Raw genomic sequence first — 12,386 nt, 5'->3', positions numbered from 1 at the left:
GGGAATGTAAAAACAGGATCAGTATGGAAATTTCGTAAGACCATGCCCACAACAAATGGCTCTGCCTTTTCCTCCTCATATTAAAATCATCATCTGGCTCTTACACCCGCTGTGTGAATAATGCCTGGCATCTCCACAGGCTTTAGGGTTTGTAGGATGCTTCCATGTAAGCTGTCTCATTGGAGGATTCGCAAGTGAGACAAGGAGTATCATCAGCCCCACTTTAGAGACTGGGGAAGGGGACGGAATGGAGAAGAGAGGCTCCAAGGTCAGGCACCTGGCAAACAGGACACCAGCCCGCATCACCTGCTCCCATTCTGCTATGGCTCACCTCCTATGGTTTCAACAAAACCCCCAACAGCGGGGAACAGGCACAGGTAAGTCTGGGAGTTTCCCAGTATAAGGAGGTGTGGAGGAACCTGTTTTCCAGCAAATTCACTCACTATCTGCTGCCACCGGGAGCCTGGGGCCCAACCCCGGGGAACAGGCAGAGTTCCAGATTGCCTAATCAGATAATTCTGCCCTCGTGCTCTGGTTTTGTACATTCTTGGAGTGAGCCATTTGAACGACTACACCTGCAGAGTCAGGGCCAGTGCCTTGTCAGGTAGAAATATCAATTCTCGATTATTCCCCACTGCTTTGGACAGGAAGAATGTGAGAGTGACTAACTGGCATTCAACACAGCTTGTTTTTATTGAGTGTCTCCTCCAAGGAGGTGTGTGGGATGTGACACTTGGGTCACGGCCTGGCTGAGGGGATGAAGCGACAGTGTGGCCGAGAATCCCAATCGAGGGAACATGTCTCCAGTGAGCGGCTGCCCTTGGGGATGGTGCCTTCACGGGCTTCTTCCTTTGTCCGCCAGGCTCCATTTGTGCGGAATGCCTTCCTTCCCACAGCCTGGCCTTCTACCGGACCTGCTTCCTCTCCCATCCCTTCCAGTCCATTTTCCAAGGGCAGCCAGCTTGAGGACCTTCAAACCTCAAAGCTTCCTACCTTTTAAGTAGAAACAAACACAGTCTTTAAGATTTGGCAAACACTTGAGTTTTGCTGCTCTTACTGGGCTCCAGAGTTAAAGCCAAGAACACAGTAGACAAAATCCTTTCTCTTACAGCATTTATATGTTGATAGGAGGAGGCAAGGAGCAAATAAGTCGATGAAGTCAAAGGGACCTGTGAGATCGCCCCACTTGTCAGCTGAGGGAAGTCACCTGGCCTCTCTAAACTTAACAGAATAATCGAATCAAGAGCTCACTGTTAGTTGTCATTATTAATCTAGAGTTGTGTCACCCTCAGGAGTCCAACACTCCTGATGGCAGGCATTTTGGAATTCACTTGTGTCCACATGCCTTGAAACTTCCCCTAGGCACCCTCTACTTCCCCTTCCTTCGGGACATGTCATACTGTCCTAAGAAATCTACTTATTCTCTGTCTCTTCCACTCTACTGAGCCCCATGGGGACATGAATACCTATAAAACCTAGCATGCTGCCTATTGAATTTGTAGAATGAATGTGCAGTGTATGAGACAAGTAGGTACCTAGTACGTCTTCAAGAAATAGGTTTTGAATCAAGCTCTCTCTAGAAAAGACATTTTAAATACATGAATTAAAGAATAATACCAGATGGTATAGGATCAAGTGCTGAATTATATATAATCAAGGGATACAATGTGTTATAGAACTTGAATGGCAGAGATGGCCAACACAGAGGTTCCCCAGGCCAGCCAAAGAACTGGGGTAGTTGAGGTGGGTAGGATGGGATGGGGGCCAGCTGGAGAGTACATCTCATCTCCAAGGCAATGATCGCTTAGTTCTAGCTTTTTGTCGCCATCATGGAATGTGGGCCTGATGGGCTCACATAGCTAGCTTTTTCAAGTGAAGTTGGAAATCTAAACATGAGATTTCTCAAGTCTCCAAATTGTTGACAGCTAATTTAACTTTAAATTCATTAAACAATTATTTGAGATGAGTAAAGAATGTTTGAGAGCACTTATATAGCCTCTGACCGAGAGCCCCGGGTGACCGGATGGAGGTTGGGCCCTAATCAGGAATCAATGGAAGAAGCTACACAGGAGGCAGGCTATCAATATGGCCAAGAATTCTGCTAAAGCCTCCATCAAGCACTTATTGAGCACTTACTAACTACCAAGCATTGGGATATAAAAATGACTCAGAACCTGTTTCCTCTAAGACTTTCTATGTGCTTAATTCAAGAAATGTTGTTGAGCCACGATCACCACATACCTGAACACAGCTCCTCAAGACAAGGAGACAGGCACCTAGATAGACAACTAGGTGTTGCTTCCTACTCATTAGATCTTTGTCCCAGAGTGCTGGAAGCAAACTCTCCTACCTCTGTGTCCTTCTATGCATTCTCCCATCCCGAGCCAACCTACCCAGTACCAGCTGGGGCAAAGTGGCCTACCGCTGCTGACCCTAGCAGAGGTTTCTCAGGCTAACTAAGACATGGGATGACTCGCCATTGCCTCTGTAAGCCTAACTCGTCCCTGTGAAATGGGTACCTCCATGAGCTCACATGGTGATGACACAAAGCATTCAGGTAACAGCAACACCTCAGAGCATGTGCCTGAGGCTGTGTAGAAAATATTTTAATTTAATCTGCACAGCAGGCACACAAAAGTCTCTTTTTGGCCTAACTTATACTGTGATCTTGGACTTGCTGAAGGACTAACTTCCATCACAGCCATGCCAATATTGATTGTTCGGGCTCAAAAGTACCTAAGTAGATTGATTTTTTTTTTTTCTCTCTCAAACTAAAAAGGATTGCAGTAGTGTTAGTATATTCCTGTTTCAACTGGTTGGTATGCATACTGAATAAATAATAGTGTTACCTGGAAAAATTTAGGTAAAAGAAACAGTGATGGAAAACAGGGTGGAAGAGGTCTTAAGTTGCATTCTTGATTCCACTACGAATCAGTCTGGTGTTCCACTGAGTGCTTAAGCTTGTCTATTAACAGCACTCCACCCCCACTCCAATCTATTATTTTTTTAAAAGAAAAAGAACAGTTTGGTAACCTGCATCTTAGGTAGGGAATAAAACAAAAGGAAAAACAAAACACGCAAATACAAAAAAACAAAAAACAAAAAGCAAAATCAGCATGGGGGGAGCAAGTGTCTCCTTGAGGTGGAGGTTAATAGGCAATACTCCTCTCCTGTCACTTCCTTCTGTAAGTCAGCAAGAAGGAAATACATCCACCAGGGGCCTCTGCTCATTTGTTCTTCATTTAAGGACAATTAGACAATTCCTACATCCCCTATCCCCAAGGAAAACAACGAGAGCAAATGCTTTCTCTAACTACCGGATGACCTGGTAACTCTCGAAATAACAGAAGTTATGAAATCTACTTTGTGCTAACTTCCAGGGACATGCAATAAAATAGAGCGCAGGGCTTGGAAGCAAGCCAGAACTAAGTCTTCGTTCTGTTTTATAACTGTTTCCTTTCTGTGAACTTTTTTTCCAACCGTGAAGTTTCACAGCATTCATCCTAGAAATAAACTGAAAAGCTTCCTGAGCTGTCCCAGTAAAAAATTCTTTTCTGTGACCCTTGGCAAGAAATACATTCTAGGAAAGAAAAGAAGAGGCAAACGTCTGTTTACTACCTAATGACTATTCCTTTCTCTCCAGGTCTCCGGGCAAGAAGAGGCGAAGGGGAAACACAACACCAAAACTCTTATTCCCTCTCTCATCTCTACACTGGCAGGTGGCGTACGCCTTCCAATTTCTCTTTAAAGCCGTCAGCTCGGAAAAATACTAAGTGAGCAAGCAGCGAAGACCCCCACATCAAGCCCTTGCTCTAAGAAGGCAAGCGGGATTCCCAGTGGTCGACGGAGACATCAGCGTTCAGGGTGTCAGCCAGCCCTCGGGTTGATTACTTACCAGCTGGATTTAAACCCGCTCCAACGCGGGGGCGTGGCTTGGGCGGAGCCCCGTGGCCCGGGTGGGCGGGGCGGGGGCGGGGATCCCGGAGGCTCTGCGCCGTGTGGGAAAGACCTGGGCTCCGGGAGCAAGCGTCTGTCTCTTTAAATGCTAGGGGCTGCGCTCCCGCCCGGGGAGCCCGGAGCCGGATCTACAATCCCGTCCCTCCAGCTCCGGCGCTTGTTGCTCGCCGGGTCCGAGCCGGAGCTGCCGCCGCCGGGCAGCAAGGCTGCTTCCTTCTCCGCCTTCTCGCGCCCCACCTCCCCCGAGAGCAGGCTGAGGGGGAGCCGCAGCCCCAGCAGGAGGGAGGGCTGCGGTGTAAACAGGCATTGCTCCCCACCTTCAAGTATTGGGGCGCTACGTAGCCGCGGGGGCAAGACATGCGTTGCTCCCCCCTGCCCAGCCTCGCTGCCACCGGCGCCTGGAGAGGAGCGATTGCGGATCCCACACCTGCAAACTCACCTTAGAAGTCTCAAGGTGCGGCGGGGGGCAGGGGGGGCCAATTCCCAATTCCCTAAGGCCTCCACCTCTCAGTGGGTGAGTTTTCGCAGGTAACCCGAACCTAAGGGCGGGCGAGCGCGCGGGGGAGGGGCGGGCGAGACGGGAGGAGAAAGCGCCGCAGGTGAGCCAGGTAGGGTGGCTCACCTGCGCGGGCCGAGCTGCGGGATCCACGCCGGTTTCCCCGAGGTTGGAGGCTTGGGGGCCGTCTCAGGGGCTAAGTTAGGGCCCTGGGGTAAAAGAAGGGTTAAGAAAAGGGGGGTTGGAGTAAAGTTTCTCTTCTTTACCTCCTGCCTGGGCTTGGCAGGTAGGGCGCCGGCGGAAGCGGTTGGAGCTGCTGATGCAATGGGCGTTTGCCCGGGCGAGGTGAAGTGCTGGGGGCGGGGTAGAGCTAGAGTTGCCCAGACTCCTGCGACCGTGACCCTAGAGGTGGAGATAGGAGCTATCCCCGTAAAATGGCTCCAGGTGCTCTGCCTCCAGCCCTTCCTCCTCCTCTTAAGAAATTGTCCTTTTCATGGAAGGGCTCCTACATGGCTTTCTTGCTTTCCTCTCCGAACAGGTGGTGTCCGCCCCTGTCCGGGGACCCGTGCCAATGACCCTAGTGGTGGTTTCGCTTTCTCCTCTCTCGGCTGTGTGAACGTGTATCCGCAGCGTGATGGGTAACCAGGTGGAGAAACTGACCCACCTAAGTTATAAGGAAGTTCCCACGGCCGACCCGACCGGCGTTGACCGGGACGACGGGCCCCGCATCGGGGTCTCCTACATCTTCTCCAACGACGACGAGGACGTGGAGCCGCAGCCGCCGCCCCAGGGGCCGGATGGTGGCGGCGGCGACGGCTTGCCGGACGGCGGGGACGGGCCGCCACTGCCGCCGCCGCAGCCCTACGACCCGCGGCTGCACGAGGTGGAGTGTTCCGTGTTCTACCGCGACGAGTGCATATACCAGAAGAGCTTCGCGCCGGGCTCCGCGGCGCTGAGCACCTACACGCCCGAGAACCTGCTCAACAAGTGCAGGCCTGGCGACCTGGTGGAGTTTGTGTCGCAGGCGCAGTACCCGCACTGGGCTGTATACGTGGGCAACTTCCAGGTGGTGCACTTGCACCGGCTGGAGGTGAGCAACAGCTTCCTGACGGACGCGAGCCAGGGCCGGCGCGGCCGCGTGGTGAACGACCTGTACCGCTACAAACCGCTGAGCCCGGGCGCAGTGGTGCGCAACGCGCTGGCACACGTGGGCGCCAAGGAGCGCGAGCTGAGCTGGCGCAACTCGGAGAGCTTCGCCGCCTGGTGCCGCTACGGCAAGCGCGAGTTCAAGATTGGCGGCGAGCTGCGCATCGGCAAACAGCCCTACCGGCTGCAGATCCAGCTCTCGGCGCAGCGCAGCCACACGCTCGAGTTCCAGAGCCTGGAGGACCTGATCATGGAGAAGCGGCGCAACGACCAGATCGGGCGCGCGGCGGTGCTGCAGGAGCTCGCCACGCACCTGCATCCCGCCGAGCCGGACGAGGGCGACAGCTACTCGGCGCGGACTACGCCGCCTCCCGGGCGCCCCCCTGCGCCGGCCCGGGAGGAGGAGGCCCGCCAGGCGGCGGTGCACTGAGGGGCCCTCTGAGTGCGGAGTCTTGAGAGGGAGCTTTCGCAGCCGCCGCCGCCGCCGCCCCCTCCCTCCTCTCACTCCCTCCTCCAGCACCTTCCGGGCCCCATCTGGGCTCCAGGGCCATTTGGAAAAAAGGAGCGTTGGCGAAATGGCGCAGCCAGCTGTGGCTTGAGCTTGTTATTCTTGGACGGAGGAGGAAGAGGGAGCAGGTAGGAGCGCTTTGGCCGAGGGCGCTTCCTGCCCTCCCGTTGGATCAGTCTTCCTTTCCGAGGTGGGCCAAATGGTGGACTTGCTTGATACTTAATCCTTGCTGGCCCTGGGTCCAAAATCGACCCTTTTACGCACTCGGGGGTGGAGGAAAGTTCAGAGTACCAGTGCCTGCCATTGCGCCCTTCCTGCTTCCCCTCCTTCCCTGGGCTTGCGGGGTGCCCTGTACTGAGGCTTGAGAGGATTTGTGGGGGCGCCCTGCCAGCACCGAGAGCCGCAGATCTGCTACCCCCACCCGCGAGGGGTGTATGTGGGAGTGTGGGCTATGGGAAGCCGGGTGATTTACTTTGGGGGATTCCTGGAGTTTAAGGCTGGAGAGACCAGGCCCAGGTCTGGGAGCAGCAGACCACAACCAAGCAGCCCCCTGTGAAGTATAAGAAATAGTTGGGTAAACTTGGGCTACACAACAAAGACTTTGCTATCGCCCCCTGCCCACCCCCACCGCCAAGTAATTCATCTTCTGGAGCTGACTTCTAGGAGAGTCTCCTGCTCTAGCCACCACTTCCCAGGTTCCGAGTAAATCATTGTCACAGGCCAGCTAGGGGAGGGATTCAATTATGATTCTGTCTTGCCGCCTTTGTTTCTAGCCTGCTTTTGTAGGCACTTGGAGCCGCGTTGTTATCAAAGGAGGGAAGCCCTCTGTGTCTCTGATCTAATTAAAACTGCTTGGCTGTGTTCATCTGCAGGTCACACGGGGTTCGCGGGTGCCACCCCCGCCATAAAGTATCCACTACAGAAGCAGTCAAGTGGGGTTGCCCTGGCAGAAATTAGTTAATTTCCCACTCATCACCTAACCCCCTTCCTGAACGGTGAAGGCAACCTTTTGTAAACTGTAAGGCTTCGGTGGTGGACCTGGGATTTTTTTTTTTTTTTTTTTTTTTTTTTTTTTGCCTCCTCACTGCCCCATCCCCCTCACTCACTTTTGTTCTGCCGGTGATAAAATCTTAGGCTTGCGGTCTATTCATGATAAGTTGTTTTGCTAGCCACACCTGATGCAATTTAATCAAGATGCAAAGTCTTGTTATATCGCAGCCGTGTCTTTGTTCCTTGGAGAACGCCCCCTCCCCCCTTTCAGTGCGATTTTGCAATTAAGAGGGGTGACAGCCATCACAAATTAAATGCCACCTGGTGTAGTCAGCACCGAATCTGGTAGACAGTCCTAGGGCACAGGTTGGTGGTTGTGAGATGTGTCGGCAGCAGGCTGGCCTGTACTCTTGGGATCTGCCGCTGATCCTGTTTGCTGTACTGTGGGGCTTCTAGAAATTTTTACAGCCCATCTCTCGTATTCACGTGAGCACTTGGATGATGTGTGCCCTCGATTTCACAGTGTTGTTTTGCTGTAGATTGGCACTGCTAACGCCGTCTCAAAAGTCGCATGAAGTTTTCCTTTCTCTTGGGTGTCGTTTTAGATGACACTGAACAAGTCCGTTTGTGAACAAATTCTTAGAGTTGGAATGGAATCCTATGTGAGTGTCGTATATTAAGCTGTGGCCATCCTTGGGCCTTCTCCCTGGGGGTTTCTAACTCATGCAACAAGACTTGAAGGATTTCCTTGTATACTTTTTTCAAACTTGGAAGTTGATGCCATAATTTTTCAAAGCCTAGACCGTCGTAGCACCTCAGTATGAAATAATTTAATTTTAGGGGCATTTGCTGTGTTCCCTGTTCTCACAAGGATCACCAAGCAGGTTCTATCCCTTTGCTACAGAGGAACCACACTCAGCCATAGTCTGGGACTTTGGGGAGATGTCAGTCACCTGTGGGAAATGTAGATCTAGTTTTCATGTGTAGTTCTCAGCTTTGTGTTTATATTCTCTTGTTCATGGAAAAGCCAAGCAAGGTAAAAGATATTTAGGAGAGCCTCACGTATCTAACAGATAATGGGTTTTTGTTTTGTTTTGTTTTTATGCTTAACATGGTAGTTGAAAGACCAGTGTGCAGACAGCAAGAGTGGAGAAGAACAGAACAGCACTGTCTAGCAGCTCTGGGCTGGCTGGCTAGCCAGCTAGCTTTTCTGCTCCCCTATCTCTGTGGGCCTCCTTTGCCCTCAGTTAGAAAGTGAATGTCATTGGTCCCACGGAGGTAGGTGCACCAGTGACTGTTGTTACAAAGGAACTGCTTTTTGTGGGAAGTCTCCACCTGAAGGAAGAACTCAGAAAATCCACACCAATAGTAGTAGTCTGCCTCTAGACAAGAGGTTTTTGAAAATGAACTAGAAGAGAAAATCCATCCACTCCAGAGACTTTTCCCATGTCATGCAAGCGTTTTTACTGGCTACCAGAGGTATGAAGCATGTAATACGAAGAATGATTCCATTGGAAGTTTTCTTAGGGCTCTGTGAGGCTCTAAAGCAACAACCAACCACTGCAGGCTCCAAGAAAGGAGCACCTGTCCACGCAGCTCTTTCCTCAAGGTGGCAGTGTTGTGGATAAGTGAGTTTGCAATGTCCAGGCTATGGCTACATCTGGCACTTTAAAAATATATATATATATTTAATAATTTTTTGTTTCTCCTTGGGAATAAGACTTTAGAACTATTTTGTACTGTGAATTATGTATGTTCTTTGAAAGAAATATTGATTCTAACGTTCTTCAGAAGCTGTGGCAGGGATAAGCGGAACCCCAGACTGGAACACATACTAAAAGTAATGAAAACAAATTCTATTTTCTTATTTGAGCAAATATTTTATTGAGACTGCTTATGTATGTCAAAGGAGCCCACAACGTCAGCTACACAACTTTTTGTATCGAAAGAACTCTTGGTTTTTGTAGCTTTTATTCCACATGTAATTTAAAATGACTTTATAGCACTAAAATGCCTATAGCAGAAGACTTGACACCAGACCTTTAAGGAAATTTTTAGTTTTTATGAAAAGTTACACATCAGTGGTTCAACTTCTCGTGTCTTCGGTGCTTCTGGCCCTAAGAACACCACTAGACAACACAACAACCACATGGAAACATATTTTTGGAAGCAAAACTTTAATTTTATACGACATATGCTATGGAGAGTGAAGAAAAATTACTGACTACTTGTTTTCTATTTTTTTTCTTAACAAAATGGAATCCACTGTGTTGAAGACTCTTGATATCATGTGATTGTCTAACCATTTTTTAAAAAAATACGTTAGAATAAAATCTACGATCATGGTCAACACATGGTTTTGTTTGGAAAGTTACATTTTATTTGTGAAAAAAAATTTTTTTTTAAATCATGGTAACTACAAACTTGACTGTTTATTCAAATTTTCACTATGTTTTGTTAGCTATAATTCTTGTGAACCCTGGAGAATTACATTAACTAACACAGTAAATTCTATGTATATTTTATTTCCTAGTGAATTGTGTAAACTGTATTTTTGTTGAAGAATATGTTAAATCAATGTTATGTTCTCATACCACTTCTTGAGAAGGAGGTTCTGATTTGAAATTGTATCATTTCCTTCAAAATGAAGGGCAGTGTTTAGTTAAATAAAAGATTGATGACATCTTTTGAACCACTTCCTCTCCACCGTCTTATTAAAATAAAATCTGTCGTCCTTTTGGAAAACGCTATAAGAGTTTCCAATAAACCATCTATTAGTGTTAACTGAATTTATATTTTTTTCCACTTGTATACATCTTTCTGCTGTATGTGGTTCAAAAATCAAGCTGCAGTTTTTCTGAGAATATTGGTGTGTCTCATCTTTACATTGCTCAGTAAACATTTTGATGAATTCATTTAGTGACAAAGCCCTCCCTGCCTTTGCTCTGCGAGAATTAATCACCCATTGCTCCTAGGCTCTCAGTGTTCCTGAAAAATGTCTCATAAACATAAATTTTCAGTGCACATTGATTTTCAGAATCAATACAAACATTGCTGATCACCACACTCCCATATTGGAATCTACACTGGGGCATTTTGGTATTAAGATCAGTTGCATCTTGGGTGATTGAGTTTCAGACAAAGGGAATGCACTCACTGGGTAATTGAATTACAGAAAACGGACAAATGTGACCACATGGCACTGTTGGCATAATAAGGGATGCAGATGCCAGCAGTCGGTAGAAGAGCAGATGTGGCATATGGGACTGGTGTGTGGGAGGCCCCCAGCACTCCTTTGGCTAGCATCTGAAGCCACTGTGCCAGTCCTGTGAGGTTCAAAAGCCTGGGCGTTGTCAACGGGCTCTTCGGGATATGAAGAACCGCGAATGCCGGAGGTGATAGGGAGCTCAGCAGCAGGGAGGCCGTTTATCCCTAGAGTGGGAGTCCTTAATTTATCATGGTTCTCCTTGCGCAAGAAAGTAAAGGGAGGGGAGCCTTCTACAGAATGTGCCTTTATTCTTGGTTGATCTTGGTGTAGGCTGCTCTTCCCATTTCTTCTTTGTGGACCGAGCTTGCTTAATGTAGGAAAATGACATGTTTGGAAGCCTTTAAAAAGACTTCCAAAATGAACAGACCCGGAATACATGCAGAAGGGCTTTTATTTCCTTTTACTGAATTAACTGGGGGAACTGCTTATTGAACAAATATAGCCATTTTATCTGCAGAGTAGATGCAAGAATGATTGGTGTGCATTTGTAATCACAACAAGATACCGCTAGGTACAGATTATAATAAAGGTGGCCCTGTAAAGTGCTGATGGTTGGTAGGTCTTCAAATAAAGCAGGTGGGTGTAGATTTAATTGGAGTACTCCCATTAGAGAATTCAGACCAAAATTCTGAAGGTACAGATGGTGGCAAAAAGGATGTAACTAATATAACTAATATTCACGAAGTACTTAACTGGGAGACTCCTAAATTCTCAGTGCCTAACATACAAAGATAAACCAGATCCATAGTTTCTGTGTTCAGTGTCACTTCATCTCAAGGTGCTGTCATCCTCTATGGTTTGAAGAGGGTGGGGCAGCAGTGGTTTTAGGATAGATGGAACAGGGGGAGCAAATGGGTGACCCTGTCCTTCCGTCTCCCAGAACTCCATTGCCAGCCAGGTTATGATGTAGAGTGTGAATTCAGGCCTTTGCCTGATACGACTGAGACAAGTGGCACAGGTCAGCCTGGATGGAAGCAGAGGGAAAACAGCCCAAGTCTGACAGCCTTCATGCCGTGGTCTTGGAGTCATGATTACAGAAGATGGTATTTTGTTCACTCGGCCAATACAGGCCACTGCTAGAATACAGACTTTGGTGCCTTGTCAGGGGTGGCCATCAGTGACTCAAAAGATGAGCTTTGCTGCATTTTTGGGGGGAAACTTGTACAACAATGTACTTAACTTCCAAGGTTTGATGACCTTGATAGTGCATTCATTTTAACCCCGTTAACTGAGGATTCTCAGTGGTTAGGCTAAACTAACCACTAGGTACAGGGTCTGACCCGGGCGCAAAGAACTGAAGAGTGGGTCAGTCTTGACAGACTCCCTGGGTTTCTCTACTCAGGGCTCTGCTTACTCTGAAGCTGGTAACCTTGGGAGAAGTTAAATACTTGCTTGGAAGTTTTATTTTATCTTCTGTACAATGTGACTTACGGACATAGGTCAAATTCACTGAACTCTCTGAATTTCAGCTGTACTTGAAAAATAATATGTATATAATATAATCGGACTAAAATAATACCTACTTCAAATGGTTATGAGCACAAAATGAAACAATGCACATAAAGCCCAGATCAATAGCTATTATGATTGACTAGAGAAAATCTAGGATATTACAGGTATTCAAAAACCTTATTCACAGTGAAGTTTCTTTCTGGGACAGAGAGGTCTTCCCTTTAGTTATGGAGTGTTTCTTAGCTACAAGACACTGGTAAGATTGAGATAACTCTATAAAACTTCAGTCGTTTAGCCACTGCTGGAGGGTTTGAAATGTCTCTTGGGCTTTGATCTTTAGTAGATGAACCACTTAACTTGTTTATAATATTTTATTCAAATATTGCCTAAGAACTTTTAAGGTACTAGGTGCTGTAGAGCCAAGGGGGGATTAGAAGTGATAGATAATATTAACACTGATGAGGTCGCCTTGCCCCCCCACCCCCACCCCCAGTCCAGTGTTAATCATCACAATGGCCTTTCTGGACAGTTGCTGATAGCTTCGTTTTACAGTTGAGGACATAGGTTTA

The 12,386-nt window shown here is 48.0% G+C and overlaps 1 protein-coding gene and 1 long non-coding RNA gene across 4 annotated transcripts; one reads left to right on the top strand and one right to left on the bottom strand.

The window, feature by feature from the left end:
- Positions 1-674: 674 nt before the first annotated feature.
- LOC112823391 (uncharacterized) lies at positions 675-4,568 on the bottom strand. The gene is made up of 2 exons (XR_003208027.2): positions 4,397-4,568; positions 675-993 (listed from the first exon to the last, which is right to left on the bottom strand). It is a non-coding gene; the product is annotated as an uncharacterized lncRNA (long non-coding RNA).
- LRATD2 (LRAT domain containing 2) lies at positions 3,994-9,789 on the top strand. 3 transcript variants are annotated; one of them, XM_025871109.2, is made up of 2 exons: positions 3,994-4,411; positions 4,992-9,789. In XM_025871109.2, exon 2 carries the CDS (start codon positions 5,088-5,090, stop codon positions 6,027-6,029), a length of 942 nt encoding a protein of 313 aa, XP_025726894.1. In that variant the 5' UTR covers positions 3,994-4,411; positions 4,992-5,087; the 3' UTR covers positions 6,030-9,789. The 3 variants fall into 3 exon arrangements, with proteins under 3 accessions (XP_025726894.1, XP_025726895.1, XP_025726896.1); XM_025871110.2 differs by having other exon boundaries at positions 3,994-4,471; XM_025871111.2 differs by having other exon boundaries at positions 3,994-4,485.
- The last annotated feature ends 2,597 nt before the right edge of the window (positions 9,790-12,386 follow it).

This window comes from Callorhinus ursinus, unplaced genomic scaffold (assembly GCF_003265705.2).
Source record: "Callorhinus ursinus isolate GAN/ISIS: 27379988/994484 unplaced genomic scaffold, GSC_fseal_2.0 scaffold5, whole genome shotgun sequence".
Classification (NCBI taxonomy): Eukaryota; Metazoa; Chordata; class Mammalia; order Carnivora; family Otariidae; genus Callorhinus; species Callorhinus ursinus.
Note: the sequence above shows the minus strand (reverse complement) of the source record. Positions and strands in the feature narration are given on the sequence as shown.